This window comes from Hippopotamus amphibius, chromosome 17 (genome assembly GCF_030028045.1).
Source record: "Hippopotamus amphibius kiboko isolate mHipAmp2 chromosome 17, mHipAmp2.hap2, whole genome shotgun sequence".
NCBI lineage: Eukaryota > Metazoa > Chordata > Mammalia > Artiodactyla > Hippopotamidae > Hippopotamus > Hippopotamus amphibius.
Genome location: NC_080202.1, coordinates 50,791,505 through 50,814,470, shown reverse-complemented (window position 1 = coordinate 50,814,470; position 22,966 = coordinate 50,791,505). Strand labels below are relative to the sequence as shown.

The 22,966-nt window shown below is 39.2% G+C and overlaps 1 protein-coding gene across 1 annotated transcript in view; it reads left to right on the top strand.

The window, feature by feature from the left end:
- Positions 1-22,966, top strand: part of LOC130840910 (leucine-rich repeat-containing protein 37B-like) — a 51,293-nt gene that overhangs the window by 24,045 nt on the left and 4,282 nt on the right. Inside the window, exons 8-12 of the mRNA XM_057716932.1 lie at positions 5,073-5,144; positions 5,801-5,875; positions 16,211-16,329; positions 18,403-20,204; positions 20,579-20,683. Coding sequence (XP_057572915.1) covers positions 5,073-5,144; positions 5,801-5,875; positions 16,211-16,329; positions 18,403-20,204; positions 20,579-20,683 — 2,173 coding nt within the window. The remainder of the gene's footprint in view (positions 1-5,072; positions 5,145-5,800; positions 5,876-16,210; positions 16,330-18,402; positions 20,205-20,578; positions 20,684-22,966) is intronic.

The window sequence follows — 22,966 nt, the reverse complement described above, 5'->3', positions numbered from 1 at the left end:
TTGTCTTATTTTAAATTTATTTTCACGGCCTGCTTTGGACATTTTTTTCAGTTAAAGCTCTTAGGATTTCTGTACATTCAGGACAGTGATGACATGCTTCAGTCCTCAGTTCTTCTGTGTCTCCTCAGTTAATAAAAAGGAAATGTAGTCTGTCTGTCTGGACCTGTATAGAAGAATGTGGAGAAAAAAAAAATAGCCGGGAAGAAGTGTTCCCTTATTTTGTGAGCTTCCTTTAATCTGTCCCATTGTTCTACAGCAAAAGGCTTATGCAGAAACGTCTGAATTTTCTTCTTCAAATAAGATATATTTTTAAGAACCATTTAGAACATTTTTTAAACTTTGACTCTGAGATGGTCTTTTGAGGCTGATAAACACTGTTGCCACGTTTTACTTCTGTAAAGATAAGCTCATGAATATCAAAAAGGCAATGGACTAGGAGTCAGCATACCTGCTGTCTGTAAAATGAGGAAGTTGAACCAAAATGGAAATAAGCTCTAGTGCAGTGTCCACTGTGAATCTAAAGCCATCTGTGCTGTGGTTTGTGGGAAATCAGTTGCTGTAGGGTCCCCAAATTGAGCTGTTGACTCCGTTCTCACTCATTCTCCCCGTTGCCCAGGCACAAACTTAGTGAATAAAAGATGGCACTAAAGACAGGAGGAAACAGGATAATTTGGCCCCATAGTTTGATTTCATTAGGGATAAACACAAGGATATTAATCTGTTAGAGAAGGGCTGCTTGGTTGAGAAGAAACACTGAGCTTATGGGACCAAGGCCGTGGACCTCTAAAGAAAAGTGAAGGGTTAGACGACTGCGATAATTTTGGAGGAAGGATAACACACTGCTAAATTGTTTTGACTCATATTGCTTTATAGTCATTCTTGATGACTGGGGAAAAGTGGGCAAAGGAAGATGCAGAGGTGAAGGAATTTACTTGCACAGGAGCGCACCAGTGATCTGGCAGGATTTAATGCCAATTTTTTTCCTCAAAGCCTCAAAGTTTGAGGAACTGTGCTTAACCAGACATGTGACACTCACATTCTTTCTAACGTTATCATACTGGCTGTTAACTGAGTGTTACAAATCAAACAAGTTTAATTGTACTAAGGAAATCTAGAAGAATGGGCTACAGTAGGAAGCATAGGGGACTTCCCAAGGCAAGACCAAGCTGCATGGCTCCCAGCCTCACCACTGACTGCCTCTGACCTTGGTCACGGAGCAGTCTGAGCCTTCATTCCTGCTTTCTCCATCTGCCAACATGTTCGGTCTGCAGCCAACTGGTGTTCTGTATTTCACAAGATACTTTTTTTTTTTCTTGAGATATAATCCACATAACGTGAAATGGGACATTTAAAAATAAATGATTCAATAGACAGGCATTTTCATCAGTTCCACAAAGAGATACTACACCCATGAGCTATCACTCTCCATTTCTTCCTCCTCCCAGGCCCTGGCAACTACGAATTTGCTTTCTGTTTCTACAGATTTGCCAATCCTGCACACTTCATACAAACAAAATATGTGGCTTTTTTGTGTATCTGGCTTCTTTGACGTAACCTTATTTCCAAGGTTCATCCATGTTGTAGCATATACCAGTACTTCACTCCTTTTTAAGGCTGAATAATATTCCATTGTGTAGATATGCCATGGTTATTCTTCCATCCATCAGTTAATAGACATTTGTGTTGTTTCCACTTTTTGGCTGTTATGAAGAATGCTGCTTTGAGCATTCACAAGTTTTTGTTTGGACATAGTTTTTAAAATCTTTCTTGGGTGTATACCTAGGAGTGGAATTACTGGGTCACAGGATAAATGTAAGCTGAACTTTCTCAAGGACCTGCTAGACTGTTTCTTGCAGTGGCTGCACTATTCCCACCAGCAATGTATGAGGTTTCCAGTTTCTCCATATACTCGCCAGCATTTGTTATTGTCTGTTTGATTATAGCCATGTTAGTATTAAGTATCAATAGTATCTCATTGTGGCTTTGATTTGTACTTCCGTAATGATTTAAGACATTGGGCATCTTTTCATGTGCTTATTGGCCATTTGTATATCTTCTATGGAGCAATTTTAAAATTACTTATCTTTTTATTGAGTTGTAAGAGTTCTTTATATTTTCTGGATGTTCTGAATACTAGACCTTTATCAGATATATGAGTGGCAAATATTTTCTCCCATTCTATGTGTTTTTTCACTTTCTTGATAGTGTCCTTTGAAGCAGAAGCATTTTTAATTTTTATAAAGTCCATTTCATCGATGTTTCCTTTGGTTGTTTGTGCTTTGGTATCATATCTAAGAAACTGCTGCCTAATGCAAGGTCATAAAGATTTATTCTTGTGTTTTCTTCTAAGAGTTTTACAGCTTTAGCTCTTACATTTGGATATTTGATCCATTTGGAGTTAATTTTCACATATGGTGGGACGTGGAGGAGTCCAGCTTGCTTATTTTGTGTGTGGATGTACACTTGTCCCAGCATCATTTGAAAAGACTGTTGTTTCCACATTGAGTTGTTTTGGCCCCCTTGTTGAAAATCAATAGACCATAAATGTGAGGGTTGATTTCTGTACTGTCAATTCTGTTCCATCGATTTACATGTCTATTCTTAGGCCAGTACCACACTCTGACTGCAGTAGCTTTGAACTGAGTTTTGAAAGCAGGGTGTGTGAATCCTCCCACTTTGTTCTTTACCAACATTGTTTTGCTTATGCTGTTTCCTTGAACGGCCATATGAATTTTAGAATTCGCTTGGCAATTTCTGGAAAGAAGTCAGCTGGGATTTTGAAAGGAATTGCACTGAAACCATACGCCAATGGGAAGTAGTGAAATTTTAATAATATTCTCTTCCGATCCGTGAACACAGCATGTCTTTACACTTTTTTAGATCTTCTTCAATTCTTTCAACAGCTTTGTACTTTTCAGTGTGACTCTTGCACTTATTTGGTTAAATGTTTTCCTGAGCATTTTATTTTTTTGATGCTGTTACATATGGAATTGTTTTCTTAATTTCATTTTTGGATTACTCATTGCTGGTGTATAAAAATACAGCTAGTTTTTGCATATTGATCTTCTATCCTGCAACCTTGCTGAACTCCTTTATTAATGCTAGCAGTTATTTCCATAGATTCCCAGGAATCTGTCTTGTGGTCTTCCAGCTTCCCAGCAATATGTGGGGACATTTCAAAGTCTCTGTGGACATCTCATTCCTCAGCTCTTCTTTTTAAGCGTTTTGGTTAGGCTGTTTTTTGCCCCAAAGTATCATCCATTGCCTCATGCAACTGCCATGTTAAAGTATTTACTTGAAAATGTGTTCCAAAACTGCCACCTGAGGAGAGGCTTTTCGCTCTAGGCAGCTCTCAGTCAGGTCAAAGGCAAGGCTTTCAAGTGAGGTCTTCCAGGGAACCACCAGACATGTAAAGCAATGGCAGTTCTTTGGGAATGAGGCTTTGAAGGACCTCCCAGTCCACTCTGCCCCCTCTGGTACCAGGGATGTGGGCTATTTTTCAAGGCTACCACTGGCATGGAGAGCAAAGGTCAAGGACAAATTAAAGCAACACAGATCTCATTGTTCTTATAAAAATTCATTCATTTCCCCTTGCTGTTTGCTGCAAGCCCATTGGTTAAATTGCCCGAGTTCAGAAAAAGTTGACTCTGACCCATTTTTGCCAGTTTTGTTGTCGTTGTTGCTTTTAGGGAGGGATGAATTTTCCGATGTCCTTACTCCATCATTTTTACTTATTTGCCTGCAACATTTAAAAAAATCTCTAAAGTCTCAGTGAGCATAGGCTAATTAAATATTTATCATGGGAGATGATTCAGGAAAAGAAATAAAAAGAGAAAATATAATTCTCATAGAGGCTCTCCCACATGGGCCGATGAAGTTTGAAAATGTATTTCTGTATTTATTGCTCTCAAAATTAAGGTTAAAATAACAGATATTTTAACCCCCCCTGCTCTTTTTTTTTAATACAGGTTAAACACAGGCTTTAGAGTCAGAACTGAGTTCAAATTCCAGCTCTGCTTCTTCGCTTGATGACTTAGGACAATTTATATTTCTCAGTCCCTCAGTTTCCTTAATTGTTAAATGGGGTAATATATCTATCACATAAGGTTACTGTGAAAATTAAATATGAAATGCTGATCACAGATGTCTGGCAACCCAAAAGATATTAGTTGTGATAATTATCTTTATAATATTCTACCAAAATGTGCTAATATTTCTTGAGTGGAGTTAACCTAAAGGCAGATTTTGTTTTCTTTCTTGCTGTTTCTTTTGCTTCTTTTTTTTCCCCCGTATTTGTATTAGAAAATCTATTGCAGCATTTTGGAATAAAAATTTGTTCCCCAAAATGAATTTGTTCATTTATTGATGTATAAACAAAATGTTATTTATTTATTCAACAACCATTTATTAAATACCTAGTAAAGAATAGGCACTATGTCAGGCACAGGGATAACAATGAAAATGAAGTGTGGTCCCTGCTCTCAAGATGCTGATAACCTAGGAGACTGACAAGTAAGCAGGTGATTACATACACAGGAACAAAGGCTCTGATACAAGGATACACATGGGACTCCATGATGGGAGTATGGCTTTCACCAGTTCCTCTTGGATTTATGTCTTCTTCTTTGGCTCCAGAATGCAGGAATTGGTCCTCTTTTTGTCTTTAACTGGGTAGTTTAAACCATGAAATTTTAAAAAATGTCTAGATATGGAAGAAAAACACCTTGAATTATAGAAGACACTAGAAATAGTATTTCTTACAGAGCAAGGGCTTCCTAGCAGCATAGTCACTTCTAGGATTTTTGACCTGAAAAGTTCCTTGGCATATTTGTTCTTTGCTATGCACTTTTTTCCTATTGTTTTTTTCTGTTTCTCTTCTGCACTTTATCATCTAGAGACCTGGGTAGTTCCCAAAGCAAGGATGCTTTACGGATTCTAAGGGTGATTCATAGGTAAAGACAGAAAATGATTTTTGTTTTTACCTTCAAGTTCCATACCAAAAAAAATATGAATGTAAGCTTTCATGGAAGTAATTGAAATGCCAATAATTTTAATTCCATCCCATTTTCCAGAATTCTCAATCGTAATCCTTTGACAACAGTTGAAGATTCTTACCTTTTTAATTTGCCGGCATTAAAATATTTGTAAGTATTGCAGTTTCATGGCTCATGAGGTAATTTCTGTTCTTTTTTACTTTTGTCAAAGATTGAGTATTTTGGCTAAAAAGCCGTAATTTAAATTTTAACTGGTTATTGAAAGAAGAGTTATTGGCAAAGAAAAGGATTAAGAAGGAATATATATGCGTAAGACAGCCAGCAGAGGAAGCGAACAGTGTTGAAGAGCACATATAGATATGGAACATGTAGATGCATGCAGGACTGTTGTTTATCCCAGAAAGCAAGAAAAGAGTGATCAAAAGAGGTAGATGCGGGCTTCGTAGGTGGCGCAGTGGTTAAGAGTCCGCCTGCCAGTGCAGAGGTCACGGGTTCGATCCCAGCTCCAGGAAGATCCCACATGCCGCGGAGCAACTAAGCCCGTGTGCCCAAAAAAAAAAAAAAAAAAAGAGGTAGATGCAATTGAAAACAAAAAATTAGGATAAGAAAAAAAAATTGTACTGTTCAGCACCAAGGTCATTAATATGATGATGCAAACTTAAATTTCTTCCCTAAGAGCTGTTTGGAATTACCAGCTATGGCAAGTAAGAAGCCAGAATTGAAGGATTCACATGTTAAGTATCTTTTTGAGTTTAGAATTTTTGTTTTTGGGTTTATATCACTGCATGTTTGGGCTTCTCCTTCAGAGACATGGGAAGAACACACGTGTCACTTACAACAGTTGAAAGCATCCTGATGATGACCCTTGAATTGGAGAAACTGTAAGTTGATTTTCTTACATTTATTTTCACTCAATTGTTTTTATAGGTTTTTTTCATTATTTTCTTAAGTCAGATTTCTTTACGTACGAGTGTGAGTCAAAAATTCTCCGTACTCTGGCTGTAGAATTTATAGAAGTTTTAACACAACCGAAGGAGTGTGGATAAATTTTGACTCACCCTCATATAATTTTCATTGAATGAAATTCACTGTTTCTAAATATACAGTTTGATGTGTTTTGACAAACGTATAGTTCTGTAGCCACCACCACATGTGAGATATAGAAAACTTGTGCACTCCCAAAGATCCCTCATGTCCCTTTGCAGTCAATCCAACCTCCTCCCACTACCAGCCCCTGGCAACCACCCGTCTGATTTCTGTCCATGTAGCTTTGTCTTTTCCAGAATATCTTATTAATGAAATCATGTGGTATGTGGCCTTTTCTTTTTGGCTCCTTTCACATAGCCAGTCTCTTTGGAGAGTCATCTATGTTGTTGCAGCTGTCAGTAGTTCATTCCTTTCTATTGCTGAGTAGTAGTCTAGTTGTGTGGATATACAAGTTGTTTACACATTCATCATTTCATGAACATTTGAGTTTTTCTCGTTTTTTTGGCTGTTATGAACAAAGCCTCTAAAAACACTCACGTGTGTGTGAACATGTTTTCATTTCTTTGGTGTAAAATCCCTAAGGGTGGGTTGCTTCATCACATGCTAAGTGCATATTTAACTTCTTTAGAAACTGCTACAGTGTTTTCTAAAGTGGCTGTGCCATTTTGCTTTCCCACCAGCTGTCTGTGAGAGTTGCAGTTGCTCCACGTCTTCCTCTGATCCTTGTATTTGTTTTTAAACAAATTTTAGCCTTTCTAGGAGGTGTGTAGTTGCATCTCATTGTGGTTTTCACTTGCTTTTCTCTAATAGCTGATGATGTTGAATGTCTATTCATGTGCAAATATCTTTTTAAGTGAAGTGTCTATTCAACTCCATTTTAAATTGGCTATTTATATTGTTTTAAGTGTGCTTTATATATAAAGCAATGGAAAAGGTCCTTTAAGATACGTGTTTAGTAAGTTTCTTCTCCCAGATTGTAACTTATCTTCATTGTATTAATGTGTCTCCGAAGACCAGAAGTTTTAAAATTTTGATGAATTCTAAGTTCGCAATTTTTCTTTTTTTTTTTAATATTTATTTATTTATTTGGTTTTACTGGGTCTTAGTGGTGGCAGGTGGGCTCCTTAGTCGCAGCTCGGGGAATTCTAGCTGTGGGTCACGGGCTTCTTAGCTGGGGCCTGTGAATTCTTAGTCGTTGCATGTATGTGGCATCTAGTTCCATGATCAGGGATCAAATCCGGGCCCCCTGCATTGGGAGGTTAGAGTCTTAACCACTGCACCACCAGGGAAGTCCCTTAGCAATTTTTCTTATATGGTTTGTGCTTTTCTGTGTCTTATCTAAGAAACCTGTGTCTGAGACCCATTGTCTAATCCAGAATCACAAAGATTTTCTCCTGTTTTCTTCCAGAAGTTGTATAGTTACATTTAGGCCTATGATTCATTTTGAGTTAATTTTCATACATGGTGTGTGGGAAGGGTCAAATTTCATTTTTTTACATTTTAAAAATCTATTTTTGTAGGGCCCTATTGTGACAATTTATTACACAACCGACAGCACCTTAAATTGTGCCATCCCCCCTCCAATATGGCAAGCTAATAGAAACTTCCTGTTATGGCAAGACTAGTTGAGGGGATTGCATGAGATTAGTATGGGGAAAGGGCCCTGCATTTAGCAGCCTGTTCCAACCATCTTTGTGAGGTCAGCGGACAAGTGACTGTCTTCACCACACTGTCAAATCTGTTGGTCACTGCTCTAGCCTCATCCTCAGCCTCCCACAGCACCTGCCACAATCTCGATCCCTTTCTTGTCAGCTCGATGCCTTCCTCTCTGGGTATTCAAAAGTATTTCCCTATATAGCTACACTACTGTTAAAACACAGTAGTGAAGAAATTAAATTCCTACACAATAATATTACCTCATAAAGAGCTGCTATTCAGATTTCCCCAATTGTCTCTATTACATAATATTTATTTTAACAGCTCTTTGAGGTGTAATTGACATACAGTAATCTGTGTTGACACACACACACATACACACACACCATGAAGGCATCACCAAAGTCAAAATGTTCATCACCTCAAAATGTTTCTTGATATCTCTTTGGAATTCTTCTTTCCCATCGTTCCTTGCCCTTCCCAACCCCCATGCAACCATTGATCTGCTTTCTGTTGGCATTTTCTAAAATTCTATATAAATGGAATCATACAGTGAATACTCTTTCTAACTGGCTTCTAACTCAGCATGATTATTTTCAGGTTCATCCCTATTGTTCTATATGTCAATATTCATTTCTTTTTCTTGATGAATAGTATTCCATTATAGGGATACTATACCACTATTTATCTATTCACCATGGATGGACATTTGAGTTGTTTCAGTTTTTGTCTGTTATAGATAAAGTTGCTATGAATGTTTGTGTACAAGTCTTTGTATGGATGTATACTTCCATTTCTCTTGGGTAAATACCTGCCAGTAGAATGGCTGGATCATTGGTAGGAGTACACTTAAGTCTTTTTGTTTGTTTGTTTGTTTTGTTCTTTATTTTTTTGGCTGTGTTGGGTCTTTGTTCCTGTGCATGGGCTTTCCCTAGTTGCGGTGAATGGGGGTTACTCGTCTTTGCAGTGCGAGGACTTCTCAGTGCGGTGGCTTCTCTTGTTGTGCAGCCCAGGCTGTAGGTGCGTGGGCTTCAATAGTTGTGGCATGCAGGCTCAGTTGTTGTAGTGCATGGGCTTAGTTGTTCTGCGGCATGTGGGATCTTCCTGGCCCAGGGATGTATCCTGTGTCCCCTGCATTGGCAGGTGGATTCTTAACCACTGTGGCACTGGGAAGCCCTATGCTTAAGTTTTTAAAGAAACTTTTAAAGAAACCTATTTTCCACAGTGGTTTGATCATTTTACACCTCTACCAGCAGTATATGAGAGCGTATGCATTTTCTTCACATTTTGGCCAGTTCTTGCTATGCTCAGTATTTTTGATTTTAGGCAGTTTAATAGGTGTGTGGTGGTATCTCACTGTCGCATCCCTGATGATTCATCATGTCAGACATTTTTCCATATGCTTATTTTCCATCTGTATATCTTTAAATCTTTTGTCTATATTTTTTCTGGAGTTTTGAGGGGTCTTTATATATTCTTGAAACTAGTCCTTTATCCAGTATGTCAGTTGGTATTTTCTCCCATTCTGTGACTCATCTTTTCTTTGTCTCAGGTGAGTCTTTTGCAGGGCAGAAATTCTCTATTTTGATGATGTCTAATTTATCTATTTTTTTCATTTATGGATTATGCATTTGGCCTTATATCTAAGAAATCTTGCCTAACTCAAAGTCATAAAATTTTTCTCCTGTTTTCTTCTAGAAATTTTATAGTTTTAGGCTTTACATTTAGATCTTGAGTTCATTTCTGTACATGGTGTGGATTGAAGTTCAATTTTTTTCCCCTTGTGGATATTCAGTTGTTCCACCATCATTTGTTGAAAAGACTCGTTTCTACACTTAAACGCCTTTGAACCTGAAAGTTAGTTGTCCACATTGCTCTACTTCTGATCTTTCTATTATGTTCCTTTAATCTCTTTGTCTATCTTTACACTAATATCACAGTGTCTTCAAAGTGTAGCTTCATAAGCCTTGAAATCAGCTAGTATTAGTTCTTAAAGTTTGTTCTTTTTCAAAGTTGTTTTTGTTATTCTAAATTTTATTTCCATATGAATTTTAGAATTAGATTTTCAATTTCTGTAGAAAAGCCTACTGGAATTTTGGTCTATAAATCAATTTGGGGAGAATTGACGTCTTAACAATATTGAATCTTCAGATCCATAAATACATCATATCTCTCCATTTAACTAGGTCTTCCTTAATTGCCCCCAGCAATATTTTTTAGTTTCCAGCGTGCAAGTCTTTTACATCTTTTGTCAGATTTACCCTAAGTATTATATATGTGTGGTGCTATTATAAGTAGTGTTTTAAAACTTTAATCTCTGATTGTTTGTTGAGACAAATTAATCTTTTTGTATGTTGATCTTGTACCCTGCAGACTTGATAAACTCATTTATTAGTTCCCATAGCAATTTTGTAGATTCTGTCAGGTTTTCTACATAATCATGTTATCTGCAAATAAAGATAGTTTTACTTCTTCCTTTCCATTCTGAATATCTCTTTTCTTTTTGTTGCCCTGTTGCAGTGGCTAGAACCTTCAGTACAATATCAAATCGAAGTAATGAGAGCAGTCATCCTTGCCTTTGTCCTGGTCTTGGAGAGAAAGTGCTTTGTCTTTCACCATTAAATATGATGTTGGGTTTTTTGTAGAAGTCATTTATCAAGTTGAGGAAGTCTCCTTCCATTGCCAGTCTACTGAGGGCTGTTTTTTGCTTTAATCAGGAATGGATGTTAGATTTTGTCATATTTTCCCTATATCTGTTGCAACGATTATGTGATTTTTCTTGTTTAGTGTATTAACTTGGGTAAATTGATTTTCAAAAATTAAACCAACCTTACGTTCTTAAGATAAACCCCACTTGGTCATGATATATTATCTTTGTATATATTATTGGATTTGATATGCTAAAATTTTGTTAGGAATGTTCGCCTCTGTGTTCATGAGAGATATTGGTGTATACTTTTGTGTTCTTATAATGTCATTGTCTAATTTTGATATGGTGAAAGTTGGCCTTATAAGTGAGTTGGGAAGTATTCTCTTCTCTTCAACTTTCTGGTAGAGGTTGTGTAGAATTGGCATTATTTTATTCCTTAAATGTCCGGTAGAATTCATCAGTTAAGCCACATGGACTTGAAGCTTTCTTTGTCCGAAGGTTTTAAACTGCACATCCAATTTCATTAACAGTGCTGTTTAAGTCACATCTTTATTTTTGAGGACACTTCAGCAGTGCATGTCTTTCAAAGAATTTGTCCATTTCATCTTGAATTTATTGGTATAAGGAATTCTGTCATATTCTCTTATTATCCTCTTAATATCTGTAGTATTTTTTTCTTTGCCATTTTACTCATTTCTACTTTGATCTTTATTGTGTTCTTTCTTCTCTTACTCTGTGATTAATTCGCTCTCCTTTTTCTAGTTGAAGGTGGAAGGTGAGGAAGCTGAGGATGGCATTAGCAGAATCCCACATGTTGACATATTTTGTTTTCAGTTTCAATCAGTTCAAAATAGTTTCTGATTTCCATCTTGATTTCTTCTTTGACCATAAAGTTACTTAGAAGTGTGTTGTTTGGTTTCCAAATATTTGGAGATTTTTTGGATTTGTTAATTTCTAATTTTATTCCTTTGTGGTCAGGGACATATACTGAATGACTAAAATACTTTTGAATTCATTGAAACTTGTTTTATAGCCAATAAATTCTGGGAATAGACAAGAATATGATCTATTTTGGTAAATGTTATGTGTTCACTTAATACAAAATATGTATACTGCTGATTTGGGTGGAGTGTTCTATAAATGTCAATTAGGTCAAGTGGCTTGATAGTGTTGTTCAAGTCTTCTCATCCTTACTGATATTTTACCTGCTTGTTCTATCAGTTGTTGAGAGAGGAATATTAAACTCCCTAAAAATAACTGTAGATTTTTTGTTTCTCCATGCCACTCTTTTCCTTCATATATTTTGAACTGCATTATCAGGTGGATAATTTTTTAGATTATGTCTTCTTCATTAATTGACCTTTCTATCATCATGAAATAACACTCGCTATCCTTGGTAATATTCTTTGCTTTGACATTGATTTGTCTTAAACTAATATATCCACTCCAGCTTTCTTTTGATTAGTGTTAGCATAGAATAGTTTTTTCTATCCTTTTAACCTGTTATTTTTCTATTGAAGATATATATTTAGCTTTTGCTTTTTTATCTAGTGGGACGGCTCTTCTAATTAGGGTGATTAGATCATTTACATTTAATGCAATTTTTGATATGATTACATTTAAATCTACTGTCTTGCCATTTGTTTTCTATTTGTCTCATCTATGCCTTATTCCTTTTTTCCCTTTTCTTCCTGCTTTTGGATTGAGTACATTTTATTATTTTATTTTATTTCCTTTGCTAATTGGTTATAACTCAGATTTTGTTATTTTAGTGGCTGCTTTATGGTTTATAGTATACATCTTTAACTTATCACAGTCTATCCTCAAATGATATACAGTTTCTGAGTAATATAGGAGCCTTACAATAGTGTACTTCCATTTCTCCCCTCCGGGACTTTGTGCTATTTTTTTCATATCTTTTGCTTTTACTTATGTCATAAACAGCACACTATATTATTATTTTTTGTTTAAATGATGAAGTATCTTTTAAAGAGATTTAAATAATAAGAAAAAACTTATAGGGACTTCCCTGGTGATGCAGTAGTTAAGAATTTGGCTGCCAATGCAGGGCACACAGGTTCCATCCCTGGTCCAGGAAGATCCCACATGCCGTGGAGGAACTATGCCCATGTGCCACAACTACTGAGTCTGTGCTCTAGAGCCCGTGGGCCGCAAACACTGAGGCCCACGCCCTAGAGCCTGTGCTCTGCAACAAGAGAAGGCACCACACTGAGAAGGCCTCGCACTGCCAACAAAGACCCAATACATCCAAAAAATAATAAAGTTCTCTTTAAAAAAAGAAAAGACAATGGGTTCAAGTCTCAAAAGAAAAGAAAAGACATATATTTACGTATGTCATTACCAATTCCAGGGTTCTTTTTAAAAAATTTTTTATTTAGTTAGTTAGTTTAGTTTTTATTTTTATTTGCTGCAGTGGGTCTTCATTGCTGCACATGGACTTTCTCTAGTTGTGGCCAGGGGAGAATGCTCTTCATTGCAGTGGGCAGGTTTCTAACTGCAGTGGTTTCTCTTGTTGTGCAGCACAGGCTCTAGGTGCACAGGCTTCAGTAGTTGTGGTATGCAGGCTCCTTGATTGTGCCCTGCAGGCTCTAGAGAGCAGGCTTAGTAGTTATGGCACATGGGCTTAGTTGCTTCACAGCATGTGACATCTTCCTGGACCATGGATCAAACTCGTGTCCTCTGCATTGGCAGGTGGATTCTTAAGGACTGTGCCACCAGGGAAATCCCAATTCCAGTGCTCTTATTCTTTTGTGTACATCCATATCTCAATGTGATTATTTTTCCTTCTGCTTAAAAATACTTCTTTGAGCATTTCTTAGAGTGGAAGTCTACTAGTGATTAATTCTTTCAGCTTTTGTATGTCTGAGATAGTCTTTATTTCGCTTTTGTTTTGAAAGATCTAGGTATAGCATTCTAGCTTGATAGAATTCAATTCACTGCTTTAAAGATGTTATCCCACTGAGTTCTCGTTTACATTGTTTCCAACAAGAAGTCTGCTGTCATTGTTATTTTTGTTCCTCTGTATGTAGTGTATAGTTTTTTCCTCTGTCTGCTTTTAAATTTGTTTGTTTCTTGCTGGTTTTGAGTAATTTGATTATTATTTGTACCTTGGTGTAGTTTTGTCCATGTTTCTTATGCTTAAAGTCCATTGATCTTCTTGACTTTGTGGGTTTATATTGTTTACCAATATGGGAAATTTTTGCCTATTATTTCTTCAAATTTGTGTATTTCTTCTCTCCTTCATGGACTCTAAGTACACATATATTAGACCACCTGAAATTGTTGCACAACTCACTGATGCTCTATTCATTTTTGTTGTTGTTCTGTTTCATTACTCTCTGTGTGTCATTTTGGATACTTCCTATTGCTATGCCTTAATGTTCACTAACCCTGTCTTCTGCACTGTCTAATCTGCCATTAACCTCATGCAGTGTCTTTTGCATTTAGACATTGTTTTTAATCTCTAGAAGCTCAATTTTGGTCTGCTTTACATCTTCCATGTCTCTTTAGTCTGGGTTTTTTAACATATGAAGTACAGTTATAGTAACTGTTTTGCATAGATAATAACTTTTTAAATGTTCTTTTCTGTGAAATGTAACATCTGTAGAGATTATGGGTTAGTTTTGTTTGATTGCCTTTTCTCCTCAATATGGGTCATATTTTCCTGCTTCTTTGCATGCTTGGTAATTTTTCATATGATCCCAGATATTGTGAATTTTAGTTGATTGTGTGCTGTATATTTTTATATTCCTATAAAGTGCTTGGACTTTGTTTTGGGCAAAATTAGGTTATTCAAAACAATTTTATTCTTTTAGGTCTAGCTTTTAAGATTTGTTGGGCAGGGCTCCAAGTAGCCTTTAGTGTAGCACTCATTATTTGCAGCTACTGAGGCAAGTCCTTTCTGAGTATCATGAAGTTTTCCAGTCTGACTTGTAGGAACAGATACTATTCCCAACCTGGTGTGATATCCAGTTATTCTTATTATTAATCCTTTCATGTGGTTCTTCTCCTGGCATCAAGGAATTCCTCACATGAATGCACTGACGAATACTTTGTTGAGTACTCAAGAGATCCCTCTGCCTATCTCGAGAGTTCTTTGTCTGTGCACTTCTTTTGTCTCTAGTACTTTGCTTTGTGGACTCTAGTCACCTTTGTTTTCCCAGACTCTCAGCTCCATTTCCTCGGTCAGGGAGTCCATCACCCTTTGCCTGGGTTTCTTTCCCCTGTACCATGACTTGGAAACTCTCTTAAAGAAGGAAGCTAGGCTGGGACTTCCCCGGTGGCACAGTGGTTAAGAATCTGCCTGCCAATGCAGGGGACACAGGTTTGAGCCCTGATCAGGGAAGATCCTACTTGCCGTGGAGCAACTGAACCTCTGCTCCACCACTACTGAATCCTGTGCACCTAGAACCCATGTTCCACAACAAGAAAAGCCACTATAATGAGAAGCCCCGCACTGCAACAACGAGTAGCCCGTCCTTGCCACAACTAGAGAATAGCCCGCGCAGCAACAAAGACCTAAATGCAGCCCCAAATACAAAGTAAATAAAAATAAATAAAAGTAAAAGAAGTAAGCCAGGGCAGTCTTAAGGATCACTTTATTTCCCAACTCTTGGAGATCACGGAACTTTATTGCCTGAGGTCCAGGTTCTTGAAAACTTGTTTCCTATATTTTGTGCCATGTTTTCACACTTTCAGGTGGGAGGTTAAACTGGTGCTTGTTACTTCATCTTGGCCGAAGCCAATAACATTCTTTAAGTTTGTTTGGTTTTGATACAGGGTCCAATCAAAGATTAGGCATTGCAGGTCATGTCTCTGTTTCCATTAATCTCGATATTTCCCTACTATTTCTTCTTTTTGGTCTTTTATGACATTGGCATTTTTGAAGAGTCTAAGCCACTTGTCTTGTAAATTGCCCCACAATCTGGATTTATGTTTCCTCATTAGATCCAAAGGAAACATTTTGGGAAAGAATACTGCATAGGCGATGTGTCCTTCCTACTTCAACACTTCGGGTGGCCCACTGCTAAGTTTGATCACTTGGTTCAGGTGGTATCTTCCATATCTCTCCATTGTAAAGTTATTTTTCCTCTTGGTAATTGATAAATAATATGTGGGGTGATACTTTGGGATCAGTGAAGATCCTGCTTTCAAACAACTTCACCCAGCTGGGCATCAGTGGTAATCCTTCTCTGAATCAATTATTACACTGGTAGTTGCAAAATGACACTTTCCTAATTCTGTCATTCCTTCTGCATTTATTAGCTGACATTCTTCTATAAAGAAGAGCTCCCCTTCTTTTCCTTTTGAGTGTCATTATGGACTCGTGCTCTTCTTTAAATTAATTGCATTATACCTTATTGTAATGATAATGTTATTCTTTAGAATGTTCCAGTTGTCCAGATTTGGCCAATGTGATTTCTGTTATCGTTTAACCACACAATGATTTTTTGTTCCTAGAATACTTTCTGCTATATTTACTACTCACAAATAGGAATTGAGAAAGGGACTCCAGAAGGTGGGGACTCATTCAGACTCTTCTTAGAAGTCTGCCTTCTTCCTGTGTACTCTCAACCCAAAGTGAGGCTTTCAGGATGGAAGGAGATACTTCTGAATTAAACTACAGATCAATGTCACCCAATTCTAATCCCTTTTTCCTTTTTTCTAGGCATACCATACCTACTGCCATCCTAATCCTTCTGTTGGGCACCTCTCTCCTTCTCTATATTTCTTTGCAATAGTCAAGAGCAGCAACTGGAAAACCGGTCCCTCTCCAATTCTCCAGTCCATATGCCCCAAGAACTCCTTTTGGCACTGGTCTGTGGTGGCCTTGGCCTGCCTCTCCTACCTACTCAAGTAACTGCTTTACCACAAATTTAATTATCTGTGTTTCCATGTATAGGATCTTACCCAGCCGCATGGCCTGCTGCCTCTGCCAATTTAAAAATACAATTGAAGTTGTCTGTAAGACAGTCAAGCTGCGTTGCGATGGTGAATGCCTGACAAATGCCAAACCTTGTGGTGAGCCTCAATTGCCTGATAATAAATTTTCTATTTTTAATTTAATTTTTAAAATTTTATTTTTACTAAATGAGGATACATTTTAAATTTAATGATGGAATTACATTATTTTTATTCAGTAATTCAGAGTTCCAGCTCCCTAAGATTCTGAGAACTACTTCCTTGCTAAAAATCGTATTCTTGGTTACATTATTAATCTAATAATAGCTCAGTTACAGTGTTAGTTTAAGAATGTAAGTGATTTGTGTACATACAGGAACAAGAAAAAGGAATGGAAGGGGGAAAGGAATTAACATTAATGGCCACATATCATAAACTGTGCTCTCTGCCAATGAGAACTTATGCATATATAGTGCATCACAGTTTGTAAACTGATTTTATATACATTAGATCTCGAGTACCCTTTGTCTTATAAGTGAGGTGTAAATATATTTTTGTTTATTTGGTTTGTTTTTGCAGTTTCATGAAAGAGTATAAGTGATGCTTTTTTATGTCCTATGTGGAGCCTGAGAGTTTCTGGTTCCATAAGCAGAAGCAGCTACCTAGCCCTCCTAATGGATGGGAGAGCTGTCCAGCTTTGAATTTATGCTTAGACGGTCCAGCTCTCGACTAGCTCTGAATCTCAAGCTTTTCTATCCACAAAACACTCGGGTGCTTTCAGTTATTTTTCTATGTATTAGATTTATTGGCACTAACCTGATGACTTCCAAAATGTGCTTTCATGTCCAGATACCTTGAATACAGCTCTCTTTCAATGATCTAGAGCACATCATAAGTAATAACACTTTGCTACTTATGCAAAGATTATATCGCTGATTTTTCAAGACAGGTTTTTTTGGGGCGGCCACACTACACAGCTTGCAGGATGTTAGTTCCCCTACCAGGGATTGAACCCGGGCCACAGCAGTGAAAGTGCCAGGTCCTAACCATTAGACAACCAGGGAACTCCCCCAAACAACTTTTTTTTTTACCTATTATATTACTCCCTTCTCGCCCAAAGTGGGCAGAAAAGGCATTTTTAATCTCCTTTTACAGGTGAGGAACAATGAGAGCAGAGGTGTTAAGTGCTATGACCCTTGTTCCCAGATCTCCTGTCCCCAGTTTGGGGGTCCCTGCAAGCCCATGTTCCTCCTTTCTCATGACTCTCCCCTCCTTATTTGAGCCTCACCATCACCACCAAATATATTTTTAATCCTTTTGGATGAGAAGCCCAGCTACACAATGGTACACATTACCTTCACACAGTCAGAAGCTTTGGATGGTTCCCAAGTAAAGCTGGCAATATTAGTAGTGAAATGAAATGAAAGCAAAGTAGGCATCTGACAGAAGTTGCTTTTTCCCTTCTGCAGTTTAGGATCTCAAGTTTTACTGCATTGATTTGTTGAGCATTCCACATGGGCATAGAATCTGGAAAATCTCTTAAGTTATATCTCAGGTCCCTGCCCAAATTTTAGCACAGAGCCAGGGTGGACATAGTGTGTTTTTCTATATAGAGCCTTCTGTTATGGGGGCTGGGACATACAGAAGCAGGGACTGAGCAAAGGCTTCAGTGCGTGGGTGGAAAAGGGCTTGTCATGATGAAGACCTGTTAGCAGCAGCTGTTGTCACAGTCATCTGTGAAAGCAGCAGGAACACAAGCACACTGAAGAGGTGGAGAGAGGAACCTCGCACTCCTCTGCATCTGAGGCAGGACAGGATGGGATATGTGAACGTAGAGAGTCACAGCAGATCTGCAGAGTGTCCAGCTGAGTAGGGGAATATTTGTCTTCCAGTCTTGGCTTTTCTTGAGTCCTGGGCAGTTGGCCTCTGGCAACCAGTGGAGTAATCCTAAATAGAGTTACTATATTTCATGCTTTGGAATGTTCCCAGTAGATAGCCACTTCTTCAAAAGATACTTTTTTCACCTTTTGTGGTTGCCAATCATAGGCTTAAGTTTGGGTTTCCTTTTCTCCTAAGTGGCCCTCAGATGTAGAATGATTCCTAATCTATTTGATAGGATACATGTCTGTGGACTGACAAAAATCTGTCCCATCTGTCTTCAATTATCAAAACCAGTCTCTTCTTTTTTGACAGATGAAGAAGCATCTCTAGGGAATGCAGAAGGATCATTCATGAAGGTGTTACAAGCCCGGAAGAAGAACAACAGCACCGAGCTGACTGTTGAGCCAGAGAGGGCATCCTCAGACCAAAGTGCTGTCAGCTTGCCAACCTTCATGAATGAGCAGCTGGACTCGAATGCTGAAAGTGATGTTATCGGTGCACTAAATTACATACTGCCTTATTTCTCAGAGGGAAATCTACAAGATGTGAAATCAACATTATTACCAGTCATTCAGCTTCTTTTTTCAAATGTACAAGATGCAGATACGCTGCTGGGCCGTTTGGAAAACAATATAAGGAACCCTTCCATCAACCCTATACCCAAGAATTCACCTTATAAAAATAAATTGAGGAAACTCTATTTTCTGGAAAATTTGTTAGATGCAGAAACTCAAGAACAAATTGATGAGGTTGAAAAGAAAGAAAAAACTGCCATGCTTATACATTCCAAACTTTTAGGTCCCAAATTTAAGCGCCCAATCTTTCAAAAGAAATTGGAAACTGCCGAACCACAGGAAAACAGTCTAGCAAAGACTGAGAGTGTAGGGGAAAGGCTGCTGAGAGGGAACAGCGTCCTCAAGGGCCCAAGGGGCATAAAGAAAAGGCACTTCAAAGCAGTGGGAGATGAGAGCGTCAGGAGGAAACAGAATGCCCAGCCATTTGTGGAGAACACTGCCAGAGAAAGAAGTCTCACGAGGCCATCCCCAATAGAGCTGGAACAGCTTCACATGGTGCAGAGGCCCCAGAAGTTAGTGGGAAACTCCTTCAACACAGAGCCTGCATTCATAAAGGAAGATAAGGCAGCAGTCTCTTCTTTCCTGAAACAGTATTCAAGGGGCAGGCTTTCTGGCTCCATCCCTCCAAACTCCCCATCTCAGGTTAAAAAGAAATCAAAAGACTTACCCTCCACTATTGCTGTTTTAGAAGATGCATATGCTAGAGTTATAAATCTGGCAGCTTCTGAATTAATCTCACATTCCGGGAAAAAATACATCTTCCATAAAATTCGGTCTGGTCTGGTCCACAGAAGACCCGAAGCCGAATTGCGTGGAAAGTTCACAGAGAAAGGTTCTCCCAGTAGAACGATGCTTGTGAGGCATCCTTTCTCTGCAGTGAGGAGCCTCATAAATTCCCCTCCAAGAGAGGCTTTTTCATCTTCAGGAGAACTGACTTCTCAAGAAAATCTTTTTCCAGAATTATTTTCTCTTTCAGACCCTTCTACAGAAAATCCTACTCCAGAAAGCAATACTGCACAAAATGTCTTTGAAGAAATTACAAACTCTATTCTGCCAGGAGGAACTGGCCACGGAATCACTGCCCATAGGAGTGTCCCCACGGCACATTCTGCTGTTGCTGCAGACAACTTTATCCCAACTGTTCAAAACACAAACGAAGCACAGTGGGAGGACCACAGCGTGGGCACTGGATTATCCTCTAAGCCCCCAGGCTCCACTTTCCCAGCACCCACATCCCTGGGTGATCAATTTGAAGCTCAGCTAAACCAGCAGCTATGGTCCCTCATCCCCAGCAATGACGTGAGAAGGCTCATTTCTCATGTTATCCGGACTTTGAAAATGGACTGCTCAGAGACCCATATGCAGCTGGCCTGTGCCAAGCTCATCTCCAGAACAGGCCTCCTGATGAAGCTCCTCAGTGAGCAACAAGAAGTAAAGGCATCGAAGGCAGAATGGGATACGGACCCGTGGAAAACCGAGAACTATATCAGTGAGAGCGCAGGAGCCCAGGGTGAACAGAAGGAGCAGGAGCCCAGTGAGGTGAGGATGAGCCCTGAAACACGGGAGCTGCACGTGTACTCAGTGTAGGACGTGCCATTAAAGTGCCCAAGCAGGAATCCCAGGGCCTCCTAGTCTGTATCTTATCTCAGCCATGAACCTAGCTTAGACAGTGATCTCCCTCTTGGCTCATGTAGAGAATGTGCCACTACTCCTAGGGTAGACGACAAGAGGACATAACACACAGATAAGTAAATTGTAGAAGAAAATGCTAATGAGAAGAGTAATACCATTAAATTTGGCTTGTTCTTCTAGAAGCTTCTGGCCTGAAAGGATTGAGTCATAGTAATTTAAGGATAGTTAGCTTTCATCTTTTCAATCTCCTTGTTTTAAAAAAATGTTATTTATTATTTTAGCTCACAAAAGAAGTTCCAGGATATGGCTATAACAAGAAACTCATCTTGGCAATATGTGTAACTGGAGTAGTGATGACTTTCATTATCATTTTCTGTCTCATTGAGGTAAGGACAGTAATTAATTCAGATTCAGATTCCTGCATATCCTTTGCCCAGACTCACCAATTTTTTCATTTATTTATTTATTTATCTATTTATTGGCTGTGTTAGGCATTCGTTGCTGCACAAGGGCTTGCTCTAGTTGTGGCGAGTGTGGACTACACTTCATTGTGGTGCGCAGGCTGCTCATTGTGGTGGCTTCTCTTGTTACAGAGCACAGGCTCTAGGCATGTGGGCTTCAGCAGTTGTGGCACATGGGCTCAATCGTTGTGGGGCATGGGCTTAGTTGCTCCATGGCATGTGGTATCTTCCTGGGGTAGGCATCAAACCCATGTCTCCTGCATTGGCAGGTGGATTCTTAACCACTGCGCCACCTAGGAAGTCCCCAATTTTTAATATTTTGTCCATGTTCTTTATATCCTCTCTCTTTCCCTCTATATCTCTATGTGGGTATGTAGAAGCAGTAAATAGTTTTCCTAAACGATTTCAGAAAGTTACAAAAAAAAAAAAATTTCATATTCAGAACCCACAAACTGAAAATCAAAGCCGCCTTTCCACCTGCTTCTAACTTGATAGTTCTCTTCAGTCACTAGGATTGAGATACAGTTTGTTGTTTTACTTAAAAGTATATTCCCAGGATTTTTTTTCTTGCAGGGGGTGGGGCATCTGCGTTGCATCTTCACTGCGGTGTGCAGGCTTCTCGTTGCACAGGCTTCTCTTGTTGCAGAGCACGGGCTCTAGGCGCACCGGCTCATTAGTTGTGTCGCACGTGCACAGTTGCTCCGCAGCATGTGGGATCTTCCTGGAGCAGGGAACGAGGGATTGAACCCGTGTCCCCTGCAGTATCAGGCGGGTTCTTCTTCACTGGGCCACCAGGGAAGCTCCCCCAGGATCGTTAAAGGAACTCCTCTCCCAGCAGATCTTTCTGGAATTGGATCCTAATAACAAGCCATTAGACTATTTTGACAAGTTGAGTTGATAAGAAGGCCAGAGTTGACATGATAGTAAAATTCCTTCAACTCAAAAAGCTATGTTGATTTGATGTCCTCCCCAGTCACTCTCATTCTACCATTGCTTTCTTTCCTTGTTGGCTGAAGTGATGAGAGGTATATAATCTCCACCCTCAGGGAGCTATCGGTCCCCCTGGCAGGGCTGAAAGCACATGGTTAAAAGATAAAAGTGTGATCTTGTCAACTCCTTACATTTACTTAGCAGCTTTCTTCTCTTGTGTGTTAGGCTTGTGTAGCTGGGTTCCATTACAGCAGTGCAAGGAACGTCCAGCAGCAGGCTCCCTAAAGTATGTCCTATTTATGGTAGCCTGTCCCTGGAGCCAGCCTGCTTACCTTCTGTTCACTTACATAATGAGTTATTACTTTTCCCAACAGGCACTTGCTAACCGCATCAAAAGAGTGATTTTCAACAGCTGCCAATCTTGATTCTGCCCTACCAATCCAACCTGCTTTATTTGCCTTTTCTACTGTCATGGCTGCCCTCCATTCCAGCCTAAGCAGCCCCCCACTATGTGCTAGTCACACCATACCCATTCCTCCGTTTGTCTGTGCCTCTGCCCATCGAAAATCCTTTATTTTGCTTTGCCTGTGGAAGTCCTATGAACCTCTCAAAAGCCAACTCAAGTTCGTCTTTCCTTGTACAGCCTTCCCTGAATACTCCAGCCCTCCTGACCCTAGTCCTGTGAGGTTTGTCACCACTTCTTAGGGGCCATAGCAAAGCAGTCCCCTCCCCTCAGAACTCACAGAGGTGGTAAACAGGTTTTTAAAAGGTGGCTCCCCCAGAGAGAAACACCAGGGTCAGCACAGCATGGACAGAGCAGAGGTGTGTGAGGACCAATGGCTCCCTAGCCTGGCAGACTTGAATAAAACCTGACATGATGTATGAACTGCTAAAGAGAAACGTGTCTGTCTGCAGGAGGGTTGGTCAACAGTGAAAGCATAGAAAAGGTGAGGCGAGCCCAACACGGGCGGTGCCCATCCTCACATTGCCCGAGAGTAGAGATGGCACCTTAGGCAGCGTAACTGGAGGGTCCGGCCGAGTCGCCAGGCTGTGCCAGTTGAGGAGATGGATGGATCCAGCTACCCCAGGCCTTTCCAGTATACGCAGGATTCAGCTGATTCCTTTCATTCTAATCCTGTTCTCACCAAGTAGCCTTCCGATTGTGTGATTGTGCTTTAGTATGCCACAGAGGCCTTGTCTGTCTCTAGAGAAGGTAATTCTCTGATTGTGTAGACACACATGCCCTGCCTATAGAACATGTACTTCTCATTATGAAGT